Source organism: Helianthus annuus, chromosome 10 (assembly GCF_002127325.2).
Source record: "Helianthus annuus cultivar XRQ/B chromosome 10, HanXRQr2.0-SUNRISE, whole genome shotgun sequence".
In the NCBI taxonomy this organism is placed as follows: domain Eukaryota; kingdom Viridiplantae; phylum Streptophyta; class Magnoliopsida; order Asterales; family Asteraceae; genus Helianthus; species Helianthus annuus.
In genome coordinates this window covers 157,941,287-157,968,391 of record NC_035442.2, presented here as the reverse complement: position 1 = coordinate 157,968,391, position 27,105 = coordinate 157,941,287, and the positions used below count along the sequence as shown (strand labels likewise).

Genomic DNA, 27,105 nt, shown 5'->3' with positions numbered 1-27,105 from the left:
GGATTGAAGCCAAAACATGAAGTTCTTCAAGAACCCCATGATGACATCATCCTTGAACACTTGAATCTTGATGATTTCACGGTTAAAAAGTAAGATTTGAAAGATAGAAAGGTGTAGGAGTGTGTATAGATCAAGAAAGTACAAGATTTAGGATAAAATCTTACCGGAATTGGGAGAAATCTGAGAAAAGGAGGGGAGCACGAGCTGGTCGGTCAGAGGTTTCCAAAATTAGCAAGTTTGAAAGTGACAAGGGGTATTTATAGGCTTCCAAAAGAGGAAAGGGCCGGCCGATCGGTCAGGCACCCCGATCCGTCGTCAGCGGCGGAGCCGCGACGGCTGTGGTGGTGCTGTAGTGCCGACAAGCTGCTCAGGTCAGCAGAGGTGGTCTCCGGTTCAGATCTAGTGCAACGGGTTCAGGTATGTAGATTCCAGTTGGTTCTTGGTTCGAGCTCCTCAGTTCAGATTCATTGTGGTTCGGGTTTTGTAGCGGGTCGGCTGGTCAACGGGTTCGGGACGGTCAGCGGTTCGGCTCGGGTCAACATTCATTTTCAGGTCACGACTTGGCTTCGGGTCAGAATCAGGCTCGGGACCGCTCGGGTTTTCAGTTTCGGGTCGAACCCGGTTGACTCGGTCAACACCCGAGTCAACTCGGGTCAACAGCAGATCGGCCGGTCAACAACAGTAAACTATTTTGGCTTGGATTTCGGTTCAGATTCGCGTATGGGTCTCGCGGGTCAAGTCTCGGGTTTGGTCAGACGTGGTCAAAGTCAGAAAGGTTTTAGATCGGGTGCTCGTGTCAGCTTTGTTTGACTCAAGAAGTCAACCCTGGTCAACCAGTCAACTGTCGGGTCAACTGGTCAAGCGCAAGACGCGGTAAAGTTAATGACGCGAAAATTAGTTTGGATTGATAGTTTATATATTTTTATTCTACGCGAAACCGAGCTCGACCGATACCGTTAGTGATTAATTACGTTCTATTTTTGTCGTATTTGATAATTTTTTTTAAGTATATATTGGTTGAATTGATTGAATATTGTTGAGTTTTGACAAATTACGACGACTTTTATTGTCGGGTCATTCCAAAAACAGAGGAAATTCTGCCCGATTTTCGTTAAAAACCCGGTTTACTAAACTTATATTGTTATAAAGACAACACTTATCGAGATACAAGTTTCTTATAAAAATAAATATAGAAGTATGTTTATTTTGACGACATTATGAGATTTTGAAATCGATACCTAGTTAAAATAAATATAATGCTTATATTTATTTCCGATATTGATATTTCGAACACTTTTATACGATAGATATAACGTGTACACCTATTTCAAACACCTTAAGTTCGAATATTTATTTCACACCACGACGACATACATTTTCTATCAAATAAATATAACGAGTTATATTTATTTCAAACGTAGAAATTTTTATTTCAAATGTCAATGGTTTCAAATATATATATATATGTAGATATATATATATATAGACATGTATCTTATTTACTTTCGTCTTACGAAAGCTACGAATAGTCGTACTACCATCCATCTACGCCCTCTATCGCTACGATTATCATGACTTCGCGTATATATATTTGGTTATATACATAAAAATAAGTATAAACCTTTTAACACTCGAAACTAAGTCGATTTCCAAGACTTAGTTTTATCCGTCAAAATAACAACACCTTTGTAGAGTCGTTTCATTTATGACTCGGTAGAGCTCGGACGCGTGGTTTAACTGCGTTTAAATTAGAAACTTATAATTATTCCTTGATTAGGAATGCTTTAGTTGCACGCTAGCGAGTTCACATTCGTGGGATGACACTACGGGTCACACTAAGCTAGCTTTGCACAGGAATTTCCAGGTGAGTTCATAACCCCCACTTTTTACTGTGTTACATTTTTATAAAATGTTTTCGGGGGTGGAAAGACATGCAAGTTTTGCAAAATCACACAAGGTTTCGATAAATGAATATTGCATATTTATAAACCATTTTGCGACATGATTTTAACAAACTCAAATGGTTTACGAAAAGATTATGCTAAACATACCGGTTTATAAAAACATTAGTGTTTTTCGAAACATGCATGAGTTTTAATAACACGAATGGCGTGGGCAAAGGCCCAAGGACATGGGCAGAGGCCCAAGGACATGAATAACTCTCACATTATACGTTAACTAGGGTATGGTTAAGCTAGGGAATGAACTGTTAGATCAGGTGAGCGAATAGTAATCTCTCTTAAGTGCCATTAATCTTGTATAAGACCGAGGGCAAAAGTGGTAGATCTATCGGGTGTAGCGAGCCCCACTCTTGGGTCCTTGTGTGGCCCATGTAGTGCTTTTGTTGTTCTAACCGGGTGGACCGGGGGAAATCCGCTAGGGTTGAGTGCTTCCTATGTCGCCACACATATTAATGTCCTTGCAAAACATTAATGATCTGTTCATAGACGCTTACATACCAGTTTTAATACTCAGATTTTCAAATGTTTTTAAGATTCATTTGAAGTAAACTCACAAATACATGGATTTACAAACTTTGGTAACGTTTTTCAAACTATACCTAAGTAAGAGGACACGCTGATCCTGCTTACAAAGGTTCGTTTGGGCTCGGCCCATTCTCTCTCGTGCAATGCACAAAGACTCTCGTGGGCTAGACTCACAGTTTTCATATATCATGCCAAGAAAATGATTTTACTATATTTTCTCAGCAACTTTAAAACCGGTTATCAAAAAGATTTATTTTAAATCTTTTCAAAACAAACTATGAACTCGCTCAACTTTATGTTGACTTTTTCGCATGTTCTTTCTCAGGTTGCATTTTCAAAACTATGGAACGGTTGGAATAGGAGAACCCATGGGAATTCAAGTACTTAGAGGCGTTCATTTTCGAGAAGTCTTAGCTTATTTGCTTCCGCTGTGCAATGAAGATACCGGTCCAGTCACGCCATGCTCTGATAATTTCGGGGTGTGACACTATTCACAGGCGTTTAGTGATTCGCATCGATTTGAACATTTGATTACTTTGATTAATAACACTTACTCCACATAATACTACTAACGTAATCGCAAACATAAAATAGATATTAAAACACCGTAGTTAGTCTATTGACAGTCAAAGAAGTCAACCTTGACTTTGACTTTGACTTTGACATTCGGTAACACGGGGTGTTACACCCCACGTTGCGGCGGGGTTAAACTTAGGGGCGACAATTCTTGACATGACCCGTCAACTCGACCCGAACCCGACACGAGGAAAAAAGGTTTGGGTCGATGAACACGCCCCATTTAAAAATACGGGTCGGGTTGGGTTCGGGTTGACCCGTATAAAAAAAACAGGTTGACCCATTAACCCGTTTAACTATTTAGAATTTTTTATATTTTTATTTTTGTTTTTTCCATTTCTATTTTAAATGGTTAGTTATAACAATGTTAGGTTTAACACATTTATATTATTTATTTGTCACACTCATATTCATCAATAAATATGTTATCGATAACCTGCTTAAAACCCAATAACTCGCTTATAACACGTCAACTTGTATGACTCATTTAAATATATGGGTTTAATGGGTCGGGTTCGGGTTGAATATTTCAACCCACCAACCCGTAACCCGTCAACCCGACACGATTGACAACCCTAGTTAAACTGTACCAAGTAATACCAATGTCATACCATCATCAGTAACCACCAACTCCAGAAATGCTCGTAAAAATGAACGAAAAGTAGACCTAAAAACATTGAACCACGCACGCCACTTGCGGTGTGTTAATGCAAAACGTAAAACATAAAACATAAAAAGGAATTACTAAGTTGATCTAGGATCCACGCGTTACAACAGGGTTGTTAAACGGTAAAAAGAAGACGTCAAAACGTTGAACCACACACGCACGTGCGGCGTGTTAAGTCGCAAAATCTAGACTGAAATGTAAACGAAAAATATGTAAAAGAAGAAAAGTGTACGGCATCAAATTTTAAATAAAAAAAGTGTTAAGATTAAATTGTAAAAGATAAAACGTATAAAGGTTTAAAGTAAAAAAAGAATTAATAAGAAACAAAAGCATATTCACAAAACACATGGTACAACAATCAATACATAAATGAGTTGTTAATTAATATAAGTTAAATATAAGTTAAATGTACAACCATAAGATGCACAACACACCCACGAAGCTTGATGTACAATCTCTAATGCAACAAAATGTTACAAATTTATATTATATAATATAATAGTTTTTCGCCAGTAAAGTTTAACGTTTCTAAAAACGAAAAATATGTAAAAGATGAAAAGTGTACGGCATCAAATTTTAAATAAAAAAAGTGTTAGGATTAAATTGTAAAAGATAAAACGTATAAAGGTTTAAAGTAAAAAAAGAATTCATAAGAAATAAAAGCATATTCACAAAACACATGGTACAACAATCAATACTTAAATGACTTGTTAATTAATATAAGTTAAATATAAGTTAAATGTACAACCATAAGATGCACAACACACTCACGAAGCTTGATGTACAATCTCTAATGCAACAAAATGTTACAAATTTATATTATATAATATAATAGTTTTTCGCGAGTAAAGTTTAACGTTTCTATTTTGTGGGTGAGGTTACTTTACAAAGTGTGTTTTTTCTACAAAGTGTAGGAAGTATTTTGTGCCATTAGATGTGTTTGATCAATGGTTGAGAATAGTTGGGTGACATTTTTGTAATATTTGTGTTTTAATTATTGATTCATTTAATAGGCGAGAGGCATTGTAGTAATTAATCGTGCTTTAAATAAAGAAACTATCATCAGTTTCTTTATTCTAGCTATTTCTTCATTAATTAATCACGAATCTCTAAAATCATGGATTTAAACATCAACATGATTCAAGAACATTCAAACAATAGAGAACAATAACACTATAATCTATTCCAAAAAAATGATCATACGTTTTTTTTTTTTTTTTTTTTTTTTTTTTTTTTTTTTGCGATCTAATCTGTTTATACTAATGTGTTATACGGAATGCAAGCTTTTATAATGGTGTGTTATACATAATCTAAGTTGTTTATATTGGTGTGTTATATTGGAGATCGAAACTGTTTATACTGGTGTGTTATACGGAATCTAAGTTGTTTATACTAGTGTGTTATACTGACGATCAAAGTTGTTTATACTGGTGTGTTATACGGAATCTAAGTTGTTTATATTAGTGTGTTATACTGGCGATCGAAGTTGTTTATACTGGTGTGTTATACGGAATCTAAGTTGTTTATACTGGTGTGTTATATAGAATGTAAGGTGTTTAAACTGGTGTGTTATATGGAATGTAAGTTATTTATATTGGTGTATTATACAGAATCTAAACCATGTATACCAGTGTGTTATGCGGAAATGTAAGTTGTTTACACATGTAACTGATAAAACACAACGTGAATAAACTAACAACTGCTAAAACACAACATTAAGAATTTGTTCATGAGTGACCGCATACATGTTAATTTATTATGTATACGTTCTTTGTATTATAAGTAACTGACAATTTTGAATTCTTAAAAGATATATTGTTTCCTTAAAAATTTCTTTATTTTGTTTAAGAAATAAATCTTCCATAAATAAGTTAATTATTTAATTACCTTTATGCCCCTTAATATAAAATCTCTAAATGCCACATGTTACCCTTAGAACACTTTGTAGGAAAAATAGACTTTGTAGCCAACTCTCACCCTTTGTTTTATATTTTAAGCTTTTTTATTATTACATTAGACATTTAATTTGTTTTATATTTTAAGTTTTTTTATTATTAAATTAGATACTTAATTACTTTATATACTTTTTAATTTATTTGATATAGAGTTTATTTTTTTATATATTTTTTATTTTCCAAAAATATATATAACTTTTTTTTTTGAATGGCAAAAATATATATAACTAGTTCATCATATAGAGATGCTTTTTCAAGAATATACTTTAGCCAACATATTCAACCAAACTAACTTAAGTTATAAGATATTGAATTATTAGAAGACGTTATTGTTGGTGATCTGTTGCTGAGTACTGATGATTCGGTTAATATTCACAGACGGGCGACAAGCTGAGAACAAATAATAAAAACCTTTCAAAACCAAAAAGTCAAATTTTTTAAGAAGAATTTGGTAGACGTCTAAAGAAACTTGATTTGATCATTTGGGACGGTTGGAATATAGTGCACCGACAGGAATTAATACACACCAGCGAACATAGGAAAAATATGATTCGACTCTCCAGTTAAAAAGTTTTGGTTCGGTAATAAGTAAGGTAAAATATAATACGTTTTCGTGTTTATTATATGTTTGTTTTTTGTTGGTCTACGTTTTAGCGTAAGTTGTTAAAAAACGAGTTGGGTCAGATATTTGAAGGTATAAGTTCAAGTTACCTTAAGTTTTGACGACGCCGCAATACGCAATGGATGAAATACTAGTTAAAAAATAATTAACAAAAAATGAAACGTGTATCGCATCTACGCCGCAAACAAACGTCTCAAAGCATTGTCACACATGGCGGAAAAAACCCCAAAAAAACCGGCTTTTCATTTTTTATTTTTTATTACTTTCGTTACGCGCTTATTCTATTTTATTCTAAATATTTCATATAATATTTGTTATATCTTGTATTATTTGCGTGCAAATGTCAAAGATTCTCTTACTTAAAGTTTCAGGTTTATATATCTTCGATCTTCACGTTTTCCTTTGATACTAACTACAAAAACTTTTATTTAACCTAATTTATTTATTTATTTATTTCTGCAAAAATGGATGCAAAAGATGAAATTGAAACTGAAGAGAAAGAGTTAACGGCGGTGCTAACGTCGCCGTTATCGTTGGATAACGACTCCGGTAACGATTACAGAGCACCGAATTTGTTACAGCGTGTTTTTAGTCTCTTGAAGACTGTACGGCCAGGATCTGATCTCACTCGGTTTACGGTATGATTTTTTTTTCTTTTTTTTTTGTGTGTAATTGAACTGTTTTATTTATGTATGTTGAATTTACTCATTTACTGTGTATCTACTACTGCTTTGAATGCTTAGGAGTTAGGTTTTACACTTTTACTGCTAGTGAAAGGTTTTTTGTTGACTTTTAGTCTTTTAGAGGATTTGATATGCATGTTTTTGATGATCTGAACACCAGAATTTTTAGGGTTTTTTAATTTTTATTTTTATTTTTTTGGCTATGAAATTCAGTTTGAGTTGTTGTTGAAGCAAAAGTTTTATGTGGTGGTTGTAAGGGAGATTTAACGCTTGTTAAGTAGAAAACTGCGAGAATCGCATACGCTTATACGTGTTGATTTAAGGGCATGTTTGGCTAAGCTTATTTAAGTTAAAAAGGACTTTTGGGAAAAAAGACTTATTGACTTATACTTTTTGAAAAGGAGTTTTTAATAAAAGTGTTTGGATTAGCTTATGAGGTTGGAAAAGCCAATAAGTCAATAAGTTGTTTTTTAAAAAGTGTTTGGCTTAGCTTATTGATGTAAAATGACTAAAAGCTAATAAGTCAATAAGTTAGTTCAAAAAGGTCACAACATTCTAACATTCTGACTTTTCAAAAATGACTTTTTGATGACTTTTTCTCCTTCTCAAAAAGTCATTTTGAAAAGGACTTTTGCATTTGCCAAACACTAAAACTCCTTATTGACTTTTTGATTAAGTCAATAAGTTGGTTGGAAAAGCTTAGCCAAACATGCCCTAAATGTGACACCATGGGTGGCCTTTATGCTGTGCAGGGAGGACCACTGCACAGGGCCCGTGATTTCGAGGTGCACGTGTTTTTTTTAAATCCGATATATACATGTTAATTTTTTTTTTTAAATAGTATACCCGTACCAATTACAATATAGGCCCATTTACAAATCAATTTTTATGGTTTACAAGTTAGCTCATTGGCATTAGGTTTAGCGAGCCTATTTTTATGGTTAAATATAATTGCATTGTTTATCGTTAAGTTAAGGCATAAGAACACACTATTTTCGAGCTCGAACAGGGTATATGCCTTCTCAAACAAGTATATATTTCTTGAAGATGTTCTTGTCATTTATATAAAAAAATTAGGGGTAATTTTTTATGTTTTCGGATGAGAGAATGTTCTATATTATGATGCATTTCAGTTGCCAGCTATCTTCAACATTCCGAAATCACAACTTCAATGTTATGGAGAATCAATATATTGCGTCAACAATGACATTCTTAGTAGCTGCGCAAATGGCGAGACACCACTTGAACGATTCACATCAGTCGTTGCGTGGAGCATATCTACTGTTAGGCCTCTAATGTTTGGTGTAGCTCCCTATAATCCCGTCCTTGGAGAAACTCACCACGTTTCACGAGGCAACCTAAACGTGCTACTCGAACAGGTACGCGAGAGACGACATAATGAGCAGGCTGCGTTGACCCGTAACACTGTTTTCCAAAACTTTCAGTTTTATGTATAAAACTTTTACTTGCAGGTTTCACATCATCCACCTGTGAGTGCCCTGCATGCGACAAATGAGCAAGATAACATCGAAATCACAATGTGTCAATACGCAATCCCAAAATTCCAAGGTATCCATGAAGGCTAAAGTTCCTTAGGGGCTGTTTGTTTACCTCTTAATGGTTCAGACCTCTTACTGGTTCAGCACTTAATGGTTCAGACTGTTTGTTTCACGAGCAGATGTCTGAATGGTTCAGACATTTGCCTCTGAATGGTAAAGATTTATACAGAGTCTGAATGGTTAAGACCTCTAATCTGAATTGGTCAGACATTTGCCTCTGAACGGTTAACATTATATAGGCTCTTAATGGTTCAGACCTCTTACTGGTTCAGCACTTAATGGTTTAGACCTCTTACTGGTTCAGCACTTAACCATTCAGATGTTGCCAAACGGCCCCTTAATGTTACTATTTCAGTTGCACACATTATGATGTTAATAGTTTAATTGTGTCTCTAACTCTATATCTTATGTTGTCTAATATAGGCACCTGCATTGAAACTCGGGTTCATGGAAAACGACAGTTAAAGCTACTGAGCAAGGGCGAAACTTACGTTATGAATTCACCAAATCTTGTTATAAAGTTTCTTCCTGTGCCTGATGTCGAGTGGTTAGGAAATGTCACGATTAAATGTCAAGAAACCGGGCTTGAAGCGCATTTGTGTTATAAAGGCAATTCTTTTCTAGGAAGAAAAGGAAACTACCGGTCTATTAGAGGAAAGATTATATCTTCACCGGATATGAAAACCATTTATGAGATCAATGGTCATTGGGATAGGTAGGTATCACTATCAGCTAATAACATACTGAACGAGTTTTAAATGAATTTTGTTGATACAAGTGACGATTTTATTTTATTTTCTTTTCTTTACACAGGACTGTGGCAATTAAGGATATTAGCAATGGGAAAACGACGGTGATTTATAGGGCGAAGGATGTGATATCATCACTTAAAACACCCGTTGTCAAGGACCCGAAGGTATTAACGTTTAATTTCTACATTTGAAAAGAAAAACATGATTGTTACTATCATTACGTATGGATGCATGTTATCTAGGGATGATGATTTCTAACACGACTTGAAGACTCCAAAATAATTGAGTTTTGGGTTGCCATATCTTATTAGTGAGTAAAATGCCATTTCGTCTAAAGGTTTGTTTTTCCGCATCTGGATCCAAAAGGTTTGAAATCTTGCAATTTCATCAAACTCGTTAACTCCATCCATATTTCTCCGTTAAATGAGGGGCATTTCCGTCTTTTTAGACATTTTATTAAATAAAAAACACTATAAGAAATAAAGATCCACCTCTGTTGACTTTCTCCCCACCCAAACCCTTTAATCATCACAAAAATATCTAAAAAGACGAAAATACCCTTGACTTAACGTTAAAAAATGGACAGAGTTAACAAGTTGGATAAAAATGGCAAGATTTTAAACCTTTTGGATCCAGATTCGGAAAAACAAACCTTTGGACGAGAGTCGTAAAAATAGGCAAAGCTGATGGACGAAAGTGGTATTTTACTCCTTATCTGTTTATTTGTAGTTTAATAAAGCAGGTCGTGTTCGGGTTGACATGTTTAACCTTTTTAATTAAAAAGATTGACTTGTCAACTTGCTTACGAGTCATTTGACCCATTTATTACCATCCCATCAACCTGCCAACAAGTTTGACTCCTATAGATAAACGGGTTAAATTGGTCGAGTTCGGGTTACATGATTTTAAATGTTTTCCGGGTTTGGTTTGATGTTTTTGACACAGATTGTTATATTGTTTGGGTTAAACGACAGCCAACGCTAACGTGTAATAATATGTGCATGTAACAGGGACTGCAGGCGAGCGAATCTGCCGTGGTATGGGCAAAAGTTAATGAAGGAATCTTGAACAAGAAGTGGGATAAAGCAAATGAAGCAAAAATAAGCATCGAAGAAAACGAGAGAGAATTGGCAAGAAACAGGATGTTAAAAGGTGAAACTTGGGTTCCAAAACATTTTATATTATCCGGTTCCGGTTCTAAGGAAACCGGGGACCGCGATTGGGAGATCAAACCCAGAAATTTGACACTACCTCCTGCTCCTATCATTGTCCCTCTCTAGTTTTGTTCATATAGTTTTCTCTTATAATTAATTTTTTAAAATGGGTGTGTTAATAACATATTGCTAGTGTTTTTCATAAACTAAAGTGCAATTGCTTACAAATTACATTCATGGGAATCCAGCTTCCACTCTTTTCCAATGTTTTAAATACCGGTATGAACCGGCCAATAATACCGGTAATACCACTATGAACCTGGTACGATAAGGGCCGGTTAAACTAGCAAACGGTGATTCGGTAAATGTTATGTCTCAGCGGTATATCCGGTAATACCGGTTCAAACTGTTGTACCCGTTTTGTTAATCTACAAATTTGATTTTTAAATTTTAAATAAAATCCCGATAATTCCAATTTTACCTTCCATATATCGTTGGAAGATTAAAAAAACCTAGCGATCATTGATTGTTTGCCACAAACAGTTCCAACTTTCCCATGTCCATTCCATTGTTGTGTTCCAAGTTCACATAGAGTATTTTTGGATTATTATTATTATTATTTTTTTTTTTGTTATGGTTATGGAATTATAGATTATACTATTATGGAATTACAGGGTTAACTAGTCAATTAGTATTACCACCCGGTGGTACAGGTTGGAACCATTTCTAATCCCTACCTGGTAAAGTTTAAAAACCGGTATTTAAAACAAGTCTTTTCTACTTTTAACTCCTTGAAGTCTACATGATCGGTATATATTGCGTTTTACTTGCTAGCTAGCAAGGTAATTGGCGGGGCCTATGAGTTTTTCCGAACGGGTTGGCATGGTCGAAAAAAAAAATCTGATCGTACAAGCTTTTCATCTCTTTGATTCAGCTAACAATGTTGAGCCATTGCAATGGCTTTTACATCAAACTCTCAAAATAGATACAACACATATGTAGCCTTAAATAATTGGCCAATCAAAATCACTCGATAAACAGCGGTTTCCAACCTCTATTCACGATACCGACTCATTCGAGTCTTGACTTTTTAAGAACTTCACAACAATGTGAAAACGTGTCAAACCAGACCAGACCAAACCAAACGAGTTTGATTCGACCCAAAAATCATAACAAAACTCGTCACCATGCTTAAAACATCGTTTGATTCGTGAATAGATCTATCATGCGGTGTAGAGTATCGGGCTTAAATTTTCTTGCAAATAAGTAACATGGTCGGTTGATCCCGTTCCACATACATGGCATAACCATAGTTTTCTTCTGCATAATTCAAGTTATGATTTAGCAATATCTAGAATTTAGTAAACACAACCAAGATTAAGAACAAAAGAACATACCTTTTCCTCACTTGTAACATGAACACTCTCGGTAATCGACTGCAAGAATCAAACAACCAAAACGCGTTAAACTCAACATATTATCGTCATATCGTGTCACGAGTTGTCGTCATCCTCGTTTAACATAATCATACCGTTATATTTTTTATTAGTTGGTATGAGATGTCTTGCTCGTGGTAAGATTTCGGATGCCATTTTCCTTCAGACCAGTCGACGTGTGTTACCGACCAGTTTGCAATCCCGTGCGGATCAAGCATCTGAATATTAGCAAGAAAAAAAAAAAAAAACTCAATGAGAGTTCAAATATTTTGTCACAACTTGTTAAAGTCAAATTAGTTTACACACATGGAAAAAGGTTGGCAAATAGTGCTCGTCGGCATAGCAATTGCGTCCGTCCATACCCGGCTGCAATACCGAAATCAAATTAAATCATTAAATGATTCTTGATCATACCAAATTAGCAGAAAGAATTTAGGGTTTAGGGTTCAGGGTTTAGGGGCTTACTCTGCAGTAATCTCTAAATTTCGTGTAGTAGAGATTATCAGCCGTAACTATAACCGCGTGTTGACGCTTCATAGTGAACCACTACACAAATTTATCCTCAAAATTTCAAACAAATTACAGATGGTGTCTGATATAAAGTGTTTGAAAATTAACCTTAACACGAATACCTGGGCGCCCTTCCTAAAGAATTTCTTCTCGACTTCAGGTAACATATGCTCCGAGTATCGACCACTTCCATGTGGTCCGGGATCATCGAAGCTAAAACGAACAGAAAATTGTATGTGATTAAGAAGTTAACTACTTGACAAAACATAATGTTAATGGTTCTACATGCGATTAAAGAATCATCAAAACATAAAAAAAAGAATGTGTTTGACTTTCAAAGTCAAAGTGTTTGTACCTGTCGATGAAGCTGACATTTGTGTACATAAGATAATTGTACACGTAATCGAAATCACGCAACGGTACACAGCTGAAATGCAAAAGAACAAGAATTCAATAGCTAGATTAGACACTAGGAGGTTAAAATGGCAATTTCGCCCGTTTATCTAACGGGTCAAGCGGGCCAAAATGGAAGTGGGTTAAATGGATTTATTTGAAACGGGCTGAAACTTCTAACTAGTAAAATAGTTTTTGTAATACAAGGTTATTTATAAGATCCAAAAAGTGTTGGCGGGTTGGCCCAACCCAGTCCGACCTGTTTCGACCCGCATTAAAAAATCACTTCGTTTGACTTGTTACCTATCGGAAAGTAATACAAAATGACGATTGTCTGGATCTTTCAGTGCATTTGCGAGAAGTCGCTTCTCTGCATCAACCATAGAAATTTTCCCCCAATCTACCTGCAAAATAGAGAAATTAAGTTTAGTTAACAACTAGGGGGGGGGGGGGGGATAGTGCACGGTCCTCCCAACCGCCAGAGTGATCCCACTCCAGGAGCCGCTACCCGACCAAGCTAGCTCCGCGGCGAATTCCCCTTGCCGAGTTCTTACCTTGGGCGACATATGCCACTCCCAAGACTCGAACCCGGTACCTCTGGGAAGAGGTGGGCTAAGTAGCACTGGAACGGGTACGGAATCGGGGTACGGGGACGATACGGGAACGAGGAACGGCAAAACTCAAAATTTCAAGATACGGGTACGGCAATAAAAAATCTAAAAATATAAAAATACATTAAACAAATTCCAAAAATACTACATCTTCCAAAGGTAATTAATTATCAATAATCAAATCATTTTCAAATTCCGGTTCATCTAATGAGAGATCGGCAATCGATAGAGAATTAGAGATGATGAGACTTGAGAGTTTAGAGATCAGAGAAGGCGAATATGATAGGTCTATTTATTTAATGGTCGGTTGTGGAATTTGAAAGGGTAAAAACCCTAAAAATAAATGGAAACGGGCTGGATATTTCTACCATATACGTCCCCGACATTGGAAACGTTTAGGAAACGTCCCCGATGAGTACCCATGGTGTTTCCGTCCCCGACAAGTACCCGAGACAGGTACGGCCACATAAATAGAGTCCCCGTGCTACATAGGAGGTGGGTGTTGGTGGCCAACTGGGCTACCCCAGTTGGTTAGTTTAGTTAACAACTATAACAATAATAACTGGATTCTATGACGAATGTACAAACCTTGCCACTGCGAATTTCACGATTAATGAAATATCGACTAGAATGTACTGGCTTTGCTTTGGATGCATGAATATAGACAGAAAATCTACCTTCATGTCCCTAAAATCAAACAAAATAAATGTTCAGAAAATAACCAAAAGAATCTAAATGACATTTTAGGGGTGTTACATAGGTCATGTTAAACGGATCATGTTCATGGGTTGGTGGGATGAATCCGACACAAACCCGAAAATAACGCGTGAGCCCGTACACGACCCATTTCACCTCAGAATTCATTCTATTTAATGTTTTTTTTTGCATATTAATACTCCAAAATTACAATAAAAAATATAAATATATATAAAATAGTTACATTTAAACTATAAAACATGATGTTTGTTTCTCTTTTATCTTTAAAATTTTTGGCAAAAAAATACTGAATCAACTTAAGTTATAGGATAAAACATCTATTTAAAAAAATGTATAAAAATAAGGTGGTTAAACGCGTCAAGCAGCGAACCCCACAAGTTGACCCGAACATGGTCCATATAGCTAAACGTGTTCACGGTTTCAACCGTATAACATACCTCAAAGAATTTTTCCCACAACATCTCGAAAGGTAACGATCCAGGGCTCATAAACATAAACGCAATCTTGGGATTATTCGATTCAATCGACGGTAAATCCAAAATGTTCTTGATAACAACACGCGAAGCAGTCTCATCATCACTAAACTCTCTAGCAGGGGGCGGAAGCCAACTATAAATCGTGTTACAACTTGACGACAAAATGATATAACACGCACCCGAGTTTTGAAGCGGATAAATATAAGCAAAAACTAAGAAAACACAAACAAATGAAACTAATATGATAATCCAAGTTGGCTTCTTTAATCGAGCTCGATGATGACGAGGCGGAGGCACACTCTGCATCTCTTTCATGTGCCACGTGTCTATCTGATCCGCCTGCCTAAATGTTAAGATCACGCATCACACGTTTAACGTTTATACCCAATTCAATACTACTCAAGTTTACATCAAACTTAAGACTATTTGAATATTGAATGATGTCCAACCACCTGCAGACAAGAAAATATCTTACTAAATTTACCAACTGTCACAGCTAGATCATCATAATTCAAGATCCAATCACATTTATATAACAATATTAGGTTAAAAGAATATACAAAAGCAACAAACTTTCCCAACAATTTGGTTAAAAGATGAAGGTCAAAATTACCAATCTCAGTCAACAACCAAACCCACTTCCTAATTCAGACATTGCATACATACACACGAAACATTCATGGTCTATATATAAATACATATATGTATATATACTATATGGGCATTGAGAAAAAGTGCAAAACCCAGATGAAAAAATCAAATCTTTATACGAATTCAAGAACAAAAGCAGTTCAACAATGGAGAAATGAATCTGAAACATACCTAAATTAAAGAGAGATTGAACAAGAAATGAAAAGGGGTAATACAAAAGAATACCTAATAATGTAAAAAGATCGTTGCTTTAATCGGTTTCAAGAGAAGAAGATCTCGGAAATGGGCGTTAAGATCTGGGCAAAAAGATTGTTGTTGAATCTTGATGGGTTGAGATTAAAATGATTGGTGATTTTTAAGTGTTTTTACAGAGCCCAAAGCACAAGAACAATTCTTCTGCCGGCGAATTTTCTAACACTTTGTGGGTCATATTATTGTATTTAAGGTTAAATAGTAATGGAGTTATAAGGTTTAAGACCCTTGATTATTTGGAGTCTTTTGGACCAAAGTCTAAACAAACCACTTGTATTCATTTGGTCCTATGGTTATTGGTTATATAACTTCTTATGGGTCATTGTTTATGCTCCTCCTGACATTATGTTTTTAGGCATTTGTAAAGAGTAAAGACTAAAGAATGTATTCTAAAGATGATGATGATCAAACCCACTACCAACCACTTGTAGCACCTTGAGTATCCTATTTGATGTTTTTAACATGCAAAGAAATACTTTTATTCCGCGAAAGTATGTTACACGTAGTTGTGTCGAGATGGAGTTTAATTAAGTTCAAGTTTGAGTTTGATTTGTTTTTGTATCTAGAGTTTATGGTCGAATCGTGAGTGATTTTGAAAAGATGACATGCTACTTTTTCATTTTGAATTTTGCATTTTACATATACATATGCTCACTCAACCCATGTCGATACCTCTCACCACGAAGATGATACCCCTCACGATATCATCATCATACTCAGTATGACCCACCAATAGCACAACTAAGGTAGGGTCTGACGAGGGTAAGATGTAGACAGTCTTACCTCTACTCCGTAGGAATAGAGAGGCTGCTTCCAATGAGACCCCCGGCTCGATAGTAGTTTTGCATCAAGTCTTGGACATAAGGCACATAACACTCAACAATTAAGACAAAGGACGATTGGTGCATGTACTCACTTGTCTTTCGGCTATCAACGCCACCACATGATGCATGATTGACCACCCTCTCTTTTAACGTTATTTTCACGAAATTAGTAAAATAACATTAAAATTAGTTCACTTTCACTTTTGACTCCCGAGCGCCCACACATATACATTATATGCGCATACCGCAAGCGGGGCGTATGATACCCCTCACGATAAAGAATCCAAATTGTAACTCAAATGTAATAATAAAGAAATAGAATTGTGAAACAAGTTGGACAAAATTGTTATTATGTTTAGTTCTATTTCTTGAAGTAGTTTGTACAGTTTGGTTTTGTATTTTAAAAAAAAGTTTGTCATCTCATATTGATGAGGAAAGAAAGTGGTCTCATAGAAAAAGCTAATGAAACACTCAATTCCCATTGCTAAGGGAATAAAATCATGTTCAAGAAAAATATGGCATCTTTTGGTCATATTCCATTTTAAAAACACTAAGTTATAGTTATTAAACCTTTTAAATTCTATTAATTTAAGGGCCCTATATTTAGAGAGCCAAAAAACTCCTACTTATTTTCAATAAACATAGAATCGCCCATGATTGTTGTGATTTGAAACACTAGGATCTTTTTAACCATGGAGTTATCATCTTTGATCTTCAAGGTATCAACTTTCTTACCTTCCTAGGCTATTTCAGGTTCTTTTCCTTGGAAATGGCTTCAACTTAGATATTGAACAATATTTCATGACTTCCAGTGGATACCTCAGTTATCATGCTTCGTTGTCACTAGAGTAGGCATTGTGTATCAAGTCATTTGGTTGATTAAGATTTAGTTAAGACCAAAGAGAAATATGAATAAGCAATAATACGAGCTAGGAGGTGTGGAGTGCACACTTGTACAAAATATTCTGATTTCCAGCACCTACGACCCGTTGCCCCCTTGACGAGGTCCAAGGGGTTGAACCATTACGGGTCTTGTTGGAATTTGTTTCTGATTAGGCGAATTAGTTACTATATTAATAGGACTAATCCAATCATAGTAGGACGATCATTAGTAAGAACCAACCATATATAACTCCATGATCAATAGTAATTGTGCTCAACAACAACTAGGCGATTAACAACAATCAACAACAATGATTATCAACACTAATTGGACGATCAACAGTAACCAAGTTGTTAACAAAATCCAATAGTTAGTAGTAACTACTAAATTAGTACTGACTGGGTTTCTATTGACAGTATCTGGATTAACTGCCAACTAAACAGTCTTTTATGAAGCATTGTGTTGTTGCAACTAAACATGGCGATGGTTCCCAGCCTATAAATGAAGGTATGTGGTCTATTTTGACTAGACATTGTTTCTGAATAGAAAATACAAACTCTTTCTTTACCTTTACCAACGATATACTTTAAAGTGATTTACACGATTCAAAAAAGATTATTTAGCTTGGCCTTACAAACTATGAAACCTACCTTAAGAGCACCCACAATGTGGGGTTTTACTTAAAGTCCAGATGATGTGGCCAAAATTCGGATGAGGAGGGTGGTTTGCCAACTTTGTAAGGCTGGAGGGTGTGGTATAAAGCCCTTAGGGGCTTTATCACGACACCTCACCGCCACGTCACACAGGGGGCTTTAAAGCCTATTCCTTTAACTTGCATGTAGTATTATAAAGCCCCCATCATCATTACCTAATTATTATTTTTATTTATATATTTTATTTTTTAAAATTAAATGTCAATTTTAATAACTAGAAAATTAAAAAAAAAACATAATTTCATTAAAATAAAAGAAAACATTACAAAGTCCTAAAAATGCAAAGTTAAAAAATAAAGTACTAGAAAATAAAAACTGCATATATTTCCCTCGAATTTGTGCCTTACGAGCCTCCAAAATGACTTGATCCTCCTCTGCTAGATGTGAAAAGTCTTTCGCGAGAAATTCCATGTCTTTCTGGATTTGTTTCTCCATTTTTAGTTCTTGCTCCTTTTCCTTCATTGAGATTATTTTGTTGAGTCTGTTGTCGAACTCTTCCACGTCGCTCGAACCGCTTCTTCTTCTATGATTGTTGACGAGATTATTATGTATATTGTTGAAATTGCTAATCTTGGTCCGCATAGCGGTTCACTTTCCTGAAAAAGAGTCGGCCAAGACGGATGGTTCGGATCCCACACGTCCGCGGGCCTCTTCGATAACAGTCTTCTTGCTCGTTGTTGGGATTGTTTGGCGCACTTTGCCAAAACGGATGATTCGGATCCCACACGTTTTGGTTGTTGGGAAACATTGTGTGATTATTTAAAAAAAAAGTATAGAGATTTGGTATAAAGAGTGAGGTAGAAGGGATGAAAATTATGGAAAAAAGTTGGGTATTTATAGATGAATTATAAAGTTTAAAATTATTTTTTTTAATGTTACCGTTTGCACCAACGGTCATTTTGACCATTCTCCATCGATTAACTCAAATTGTCCTCGTTAACGTGTTGGCGGAAGGAGGATGGCGCCCCCCTTTAATTGCGGTGGTGTGGATCGTGAGGGTAAACATCTGGACGAGCAGGGTTTGCGGTTGGATGGTGAGGGTAAACATCTGGACGAGCAGGGTTTGCAGTTGTAACGTAAGGCTAAACAAGTAGAGGAGGAGGGTTCGCATCTTGACGAGGAGGGTTTGCAGTTTGATGTGAAAATGAGGGTTCAACAACATATGGATTAGGGCCGGTCCTAAGGATTCATGTGCCCTGGCCGAGCCATAAAAATGTGCCCCTTAAGCTTATAAGTTTTATGTTTTTAAATTCAACTAGGGGTAGATGCACGGTACCCCTGACCGTGGAAGGGATCCCCCTTCCCAAGCTAGCGACCCGACAACGCTGCCTAGCGGTGAAACCCCTGCCAACCCGAGGGGCTGAAACATGTTTCACCAGTGACCTCGAGTGTCCTCAAGCCGGTTTAAGGTGGGGGTCGTGGCCACTGGGCTGACACCCAATGGTTTTTTAAATTCAACTAGATTTATATCATAATATATATATATATATATATATATATGAATTTTTATAAAAACTAGTGGTATCAAAACCGGCGCGTTGCGCCGGTAGATTCCCCATGCTACGCGATAGGAATTTGATTGGTATCGCTTCATCTCGTTATGTTACGGTATCAACGCTCGTTATAGCAACCGAAAAAGGAAAACCAAATAATTGTTTGGTAGGAATCGGTTCGTCAGGATGCCACCACGATACTGGCATGCACTCATATATCATATATAAAAAAACAAAATATGCACTCTATTTTTGTAACACCTCGAATTTTTGTGTCCAATGATGTGTTAACACGTGTCATTTGATTACACGTGGCATCCATAATAAACAAAGGACTAATTTTGACAAACCTTGAAAGTATATAAATTCGAGGGTTATAAATGTCAACAAGGGTATATATACTGTATAGTAACCCTAAATAACGCTTATACCTTCAAACGAATAAATCATAGATCGTACGGAAGCGAAACGCGGAAGAAGGTGAGAGATTACGAGCTACAGGGGTTAACTGTGTCAACATGTTTAATATTACCTCTGAGTGACCCTTTAACGTTCCCAAGGCTTCGTAACAGTATTACACGCTCACTAGAATATACTGTATAAATTCCGCGAAGTTCCGTCGTAAAACGAAAGAGTTATACTCAAATTCGTACGAGAAGGGTTAAAAGCGTCAACAGTGAAAGTTAAGGCTTTCCAAATAATTAATAAACTAACCGGGGACTTTATAATGCGGGTAAATAACACGAGGCCCCTATCGGTAAATAACCGAGGGCCAAACCGCAAAGTTACCCCTTCAAACCCGAAAGGTCAGGTAAATCATTACGAAAGATTTCGTTATTAATTACCAGGATTTCGTAATCATTTCAAAAGATTTTAAAAATCTGAAAAACAGGCCCCACGCGACCCGCATTGCATTTATGGTTAAGTTGAGGCGGGCCGCGAGCCTCCTCTTTTACTCGCCTGGTATTTAAATCCCAGGCGGCCTGCATTAGAAACGCATGGAACTCCCATGCGGGCCGCATTAGACGCCCAGATGCAGAATACTTGTAACTACATGCCTTTTGGAGCCATTGAACGACCAACAACCAATTAATGGAGCATGGGCGCCCCCTACTCGACCCATAACACTTAGGGACACCTGCCCATCATCCATGATCAGTTGTAGCATGAGTTGTGATGATCTAAAGGCCTTTTGAACATTATAAATAGCCACATTGTGAGCATATGTTCACCACACCTCAAACAACTCATCTACTGATCATTCTAAGCTCTCAAGTCCTTTTCTCTGCTCTATAAGCAAGAACACACTTCTGTAAGTCGTTCACAACCATTTTGGTCATACATTTCCATAGTTTTAGCCTATAAACACAACCGTCGTAACTAACGGTTGTCATTACAATAACTTGCAAATGGTTCAGTCTTATGACGGATCAAAAGTAGTTTTGAGTAGGTAATTATGTGGGTAATAAACCTCTAAAAAGGTTCCCCCTGATCACCACTCTAACTATGTCAAATATCGAGTCAAACGTGCGGTTAAAAAGTCAACAGAAAGCTATTTTAGCGATTTATGCATAATCTGTAATGTATATGTTATGAAACCTGTTTTGACACTTATAAAACATGATAATAAGTATATAAACTTGTTTGCGCTCGTTTGAATCGACCATTTGCTATATTAACCCGGTTCGGAGCCGAATGTCGCAAAAGTTTGACTTTTGCTTTGACTTCAGTTCTGACCCGTTTTAGTGAGGTATAGATATACCTTAGGACTCTCTTAGGACCAGGTCACATGTCGGTATAAACCTCTGTGATCGGTTCATGAGTTATCCGAGTCTTTTGCGCATTTCCGTCATTCACCTAAAAGTTGACCGTAACGGCCTTTATAAAATAAAACGAGTATTTCGGACACGTGAACGGACCATAACCTTGCTTATTAAATTATAAGCATGTCCTTAAAGTTTCACGTCAATCCGAGGTCTAGAATGAGAATTATGCTAAAAAGCGCAATTAAAGTAAACTTTAGTAATTAACGGCGCAATTAGCATGACGACCATCTAAACCAAGATTTCGTCACCAAAACTTTTACCCACTGTATTAAAATAATATTTTGGTAATTTTAAAGATTTTTAATAATTTTTACCTCGCTCATAACCTGCGGTTATGGCTACGGTTCGGTAAATACCGAATATGCCCTTTTCGGCCAAAACATGAGTTCTACATGGTCTTTTGACCCGATTCCAGTTGCTACTGATTTTAAATAATAAATAAAGTATTTTAAGCTTTATAAGCTGTTCTGGAAACTCAGATTTCCTGTAGAACTCGAAAAGCCCTTTTAAAGTCTTTAAAATGACCGAAAAGCCCCTACGGGGCATAATATTAACTTAAACTCGTTACGGGCATCACGGAAGGTATCCTACTGATACCACAACCCATTTAAGGCATATTGACTTAGGAAATAAGCGTACGACTCTCATGGTTAACCGTTTCGCCTATTGCGCGCACGGTTCGACTTATGAAACTAGTTTTCATAATTTAGCCGATACGGGTCAAATAATATCATTTGAACCCCAAAATCCAGAGTGTGAACCATTAACCCATATAAAACAAGTCTCTGAACTTGTTGGGACAGAATCACACTCCATTCTCGGTTTTCGCCTTTTCGCGCGATTAAACCATATCTATATATAACGGAACCAACCGGTCTAGGCTACGGCCATTATAACGACTCGTTAGGATTCTAAGAGGTTAATTAAAACCTTCGTTCCAGATTAGGAGCCCCAGTAAAAGCTATCGGTGATTTAATCCAAATTAAGGAAATATACTTGCAAAGGTAAATACTTTAACTTATTTCCCCTATATGGGCTTGGGTTACGGTATATTAATACCGCTTGATTGAGCATTATATTCTTCCATCGCTTATGTGGTTAATTAAATAATATGATCGGCTCATTTAAACAGTTTTGTTTCTTATAAGCCTTTGGGGGGTTTAATGACCGTTGTCCCGGATATCCTTGGCATCATTTTACGAAATGGCCACGACCATCGACATCCCGGTGTAGGCGTACACCCGGTATAAAGTGTCGACATTAAATTAAAAGACGTAGCCGTTGGTTTTTATACTACGGTTTTACGCAAACGTGGTGTGTCTATAAATCTTTAACCCGGCACGACCCGGGCTACTGAACGCATAAAAGAACATGTAAAACGTTCACAAGATTTTATTATAATTTTCCCAAGTTATAAAAGAGTTTGTGCCTCGTGCATTCAAATCAATTTTAATAAACATTTTCAAATGTGTCAGTTGAATGTATTTACCAGTGTAAACTGACGTATTTTCCCCAAAAAGATTAAGTGCAGGTACTAGACGAAATTGGCTGGTATTAGCTGCCTAAGCATCGTACATAGTCTCGCAAACTCGATGCCGTATCTGAATGAACAATATTTATTTATTTTGATCCGCTGTGGATATATTCAACTTCTGTAATACATTTGATATTACAACCAGAGGTTGAAGTTTATATATTTATCTTAAGCTTCCGCTGTGCACTATATAATTGTGTGGTTTGACTATATTGTTGCCAACATCGTCACGATAATCCCCCACCGGGCCCACCGGTGAGACACGTGGAAATCGGGGTGGGACAGGTTGGTATCAGAGCCAACATTGAGTGAATTAAACACTGTCCTATTGTGTTTAATCTCAATGACACAATTGCACATACTTGAGTCTAGACAAGAACTTAGGACAAATTCGAATTGTTATTCCAATTTTGTCTTTTCTTTTATTATTTGTATTTAAAGTTTTATTAAGCAGGAAAATGCCACCTGTTATATTCCGAGGAAGAGGAAGGGGACGAAGAGGCAGAGGAGAAATCGTGACACATCACGATAACGAAGCTGGACCATCTGGTACAAGACATCCTTCGATGACACGGAGCGAAGAGCCACAACGACGAAGGGATCTTTACGAACCCGCGAGGCATTCCACTTCGCACAGCTCGACGCCATCCTACCGGCACTCCTTTGGGCCAAACTCAGAAAATGATCCCAACAACCCACAACCTTCCTTCATACCATTACAACGTTCGGTATCGACCCGGAATTATGACGACCCTACTCCATACTACATAGGTCAGTTTAATCCGGCTGACTACATACAGGAACCTTCAGGTTTTGTTCCACTAGGGCCACAAGACCACTTTTCTGAAGATCCCATGGAGGAAGATGAGGATCCTACTGAACCAGCTCGTGGTACGCCCACGCATCCGATAGAAGTCTCTGATGGGTCATCTTTCCATGGCACGCCCTATCAGGGACCGGACAGTTTCCAAGCGTTGTTTGACCGACATGAGTGGTACTACACGCCACCTCAACAGACATCTCAACAACCGCGACATCCGCAGGATCCCTCTGAGGATTCACGCTTTGTGGCAGTTACGCCACCACCTCCGCCACCGGCACAACCAGTAATACCTGATCCGCCAAGGCGTAGGAGGACAAATGCTCGTATGTCTACACGAGGAGGAGGGGGTATCCACTTCAGCACTCCTCGACATTCTAGTAGTAGCCACTATCCGCCACTACAAGAAGAAGGACATTCAAGTCCTATACAGGAGGCGAACTCCGCACCAGCTGCACAAAATTCGCCACCATTTGGGTATGACCAACCCATACCTGCTTACACGGGTCAAACGGCTTACAACCCGTTCGAACCGTCACAAGCACAATACAACTACGGCTATGAGCGCGACCCATACGTGGTGTCGGCAAGATATAATGCGCGCTACCCTGACGGAGCACATGGAAACATGGGACCACCGGACTACTCAGCTCATGGGTATCCAATACCTCCCAGACCTCCAGTTCCGCATCAAGCGCCACAACCACGTTTCTCTCCTCCTGAACAGGAAGAAATACTCCATCGACTAGATCGTGTGGAGAGAGAGTTCGAGGAAGAGAAGAAAAGCCACCGAGGATTTCTCAAAGGCTTGGCGAACCTACTAAAGGGCAAAAAGAAGAAACGTGACCATTAGCCCTTAATAGTTGTACTAATGTAATTTCCACTTTGAAATAAGTCCCTGCGTGGACACTTATCGTATTTCAGTCCCTACGTGGACTTATCTTTTAGTCCTTACATGGACACCTATCTTGTATTAGTCCCTGCGTGGACTTGTCACTTATTTTAAACCTCTATGGAGGTATGTACTATTTGAAAGACCCGTTTAGGGCAATATGTAATTGTATTTGAGATTTTGGAATGTATGTTATGAGTTTTGTTTTAATATGTATAAAATAAATCAAAACCATTCCTTTTATATTGATCTGCCTAAATAAAGAATCTTAAAAGGTGAAACCTAGCTTGGTGTCTTTTAAGATCCAGTCAAGATGGTACGACCTAATTAAAAAGATTCTGATTCCCTGTTAACCTCTGTACACATGTTAACGATCATGGCAGATGTGATTCGTTAAAAATCACGCACGTCATTCTTATACGTTAACCCTTTAAGGATTTCAGAACCCAAATAAATGATTTATAAATCGTGGGTTAAATCACCAATGAAGGTGATCAATCTTATTAAAACATCCATTAGTGATGTAGTGCCTACGGGCCAGTATTATTAAAACATCCATTAGTGATGTAGTGCCTACGGGCCAACCTTATTAAAACATCCATTAGTGATGTAGTGCCTACGGGCCAGTATTATTAAAACATCCATTAGTGATGTAGTGCCTACGGGCCAGTATTATTAAAAACATCCATTAGAGATGTAGTGCCTACGGGCCAACCCTATTAAAACATCCATTAGAGATGTAGTGCCTACGGGCCAACCATATTAAAACATCCATTAGAGATGTAGTGCCTACGGGCCAACCTTATTAAAACATCCATTAGTGATGTAGTGCCTACGGGCCAGTATTATTAAAACATCCATTAGTGATGTAGTGCCTACGAGCCAGTATTATTAAAAACATCCATTAGAGATGTAGTGCCTACGGGCCAACCCTATTAAAACATCCATTAGAGATGTAGTGCCTACGGGCCAACCATATTAAAACATCCATTAGAGATGTAGTACCTACGGGCCAACCCTATTAAAACATCCATTAGAGATGTAGTGCCTACGGGCCAACCATATTAAAACATCCATTAGAGGTGTAGTGCCTATGGGCCGTAATAATTGTCTTATAAAGACAAAAGGCAGTGGTAGTCTATGACTCTCTGTCAGAAAGAGATAAAATAACTACGGTTCAAATCTCTATGCCTTTGATTCTCTGAAATCTCGGCTAATATTATAAAACATCATCGTGATTAGGCTTTATGCCACCAATACTATTTATATAGCTGAAATAGGATATATTCAAATCCTAATACATAATGAAATAATAAGTTAACCAAATATGGTCTCTGTACCATGGTTGACAAATTGTCATAAAAGACAATTATATAATACTCTCCTAAATAAAATTTTGTTATCTTCTGTAACAGATTCAAGTTATAATGGCGGATCCTAACGGAGAAAATAGCCATACTAATGATGATGAATACAACAATGCGCCAGTGCATCTGACAGGCGCACAACTGAAGGCTCTAATTGACAATGCTGTTCAGGCAGCTCTTGATCGTCAATATACTGAGTCCCAAGGCAGAACCGTGTCAAAACCACCCTCTAAACCAAAAACACACTCCAAACCACCCTCTGAACCCAAGAAAGATGACGACAAACACTCGTCCACTGAGCACAGCGTTCATCGCGATAGAGAATATACTGATGCATCCAGTGCTAAGGGTTGCACCTACAAATACTTTGTATCATGTAAGCCCCGGGAATTTACAGGGGAAAAAGGTGCGGTTGATTGTATCACCTGGCTAGATGAGATGGACACTATTGTGGACATCAGCGGGTGTGCAGCGAGGGATGTGGTGAAGTATGTGTCCCAGTCTTTTAAGGGCGAGGCCCTGGCATGGTGGAGGGCGTTGGTGCAGGCATCTGGTAAGTCTGCTTTGTACAAGATGACGTGGGAGGAATTTATTGCTCTCATTAAGGAAAATTACTGCCCTCAGCATGAGGTTGAGAAGATTGAGGCTGACTTTGTGTCACTGGTGATGACGAACCTGGACTGCCAGGCTTATTTGACGAGCTTCAATACGATGTCTCGCCTAGTTCCGTACCTTGTAACACCAGAACCTCGAAGAATCGCCCGTTTCATTGGGGGCTTGGAGCCCGCAATAAAGGCGAGTGTAAAGGCCTCTCGGCCGACGACCTTCAGGTCAGTTACTGACCTTTCCTTGTCTCTTACCTTAGACGCTGTCCGTCTGAGGACACTAAGGAACAAGGAGGCTGAGAAGAGAAAACGTGAGGATGATACCTCACGAAGATCAGGGAAGAAGCACCGTGGAAACGGTGAAGGCAAAAGAGGGTCGGAAGCGAAGAAAGATGGGCAAGCTGGTGAAAGGCCCAACTGCAAGATCTGCAAGAAACCCCACTCTGGGAAGTGCAGATTTGCATCAAACTCACAGTCACAATCAAAGACTCCTTCCTGTGGACTATGCAAGTCCAAGGATCATAAGACTGTGGAGTGCAAAAAGATCAAGGATGCAACCTGCTATGGTTGCAATGAAAAGGGGCATATCAAGAGTAACTGCCCTAAGTATGCCAAGAAGGCGGAAGAAACAAAGAAGTCAAATGCGAG

General features: G+C 37.5%; 2 protein-coding genes across 3 annotated transcripts; one reads left to right on the top strand and one right to left on the bottom strand.

Moving 5' to 3' along the window:
• Positions 1 to 6,574: 6,574 nt before the first annotated feature.
• On the top strand, positions 6,575 to 10,697 carry LOC110886162 (oxysterol-binding protein-related protein 4C). The gene is made up of 7 exons (XM_022133926.2): positions 6,575 to 6,677; positions 6,784 to 6,944; positions 8,123 to 8,368; positions 8,462 to 8,558; positions 8,972 to 9,263; positions 9,362 to 9,464; positions 10,311 to 10,697. The coding sequence occupies exons 1-7, from the start codon at positions 6,647 to 6,649 to the stop codon at positions 10,578 to 10,580; spliced, it is 1,200 nt and encodes a 399-aa protein (XP_021989618.1). The 5' UTR covers positions 6,575 to 6,646; the 3' UTR covers positions 10,581 to 10,697.
• A 649-nt stretch (positions 10,698 to 11,346) lies between these two features.
• Positions 11,347 to 15,835, bottom strand: LOC110886161 (glycosyltransferase BC10). Of its 2 annotated transcripts, none has more exons than XM_022133925.2 (11): positions 15,474 to 15,835; positions 14,559 to 15,049; positions 13,993 to 14,091; positions 13,097 to 13,197; positions 12,756 to 12,827; positions 12,523 to 12,613; positions 12,356 to 12,436; positions 12,197 to 12,256; positions 11,986 to 12,108; positions 11,852 to 11,890; positions 11,347 to 11,774 (listed from the first exon to the last, which is right to left on the bottom strand). In XM_022133925.2, exons 2-11 carry the CDS (start codon positions 14,910 to 14,912, stop codon positions 11,646 to 11,648), a joined length of 1,149 nt encoding a protein of 382 aa, XP_021989617.1. In that variant the 5' UTR covers positions 14,913 to 15,049; positions 15,474 to 15,835; the 3' UTR covers positions 11,347 to 11,645. The 2 variants fall into 2 exon arrangements, with proteins under 2 accessions (XP_021989617.1, XP_035834615.1); XM_035978722.1 differs by having other exon boundaries at positions 14,559 to 14,940; positions 15,474 to 15,696.
• Between the last annotated feature and the right edge of the window lie 11,270 nt (positions 15,836 to 27,105).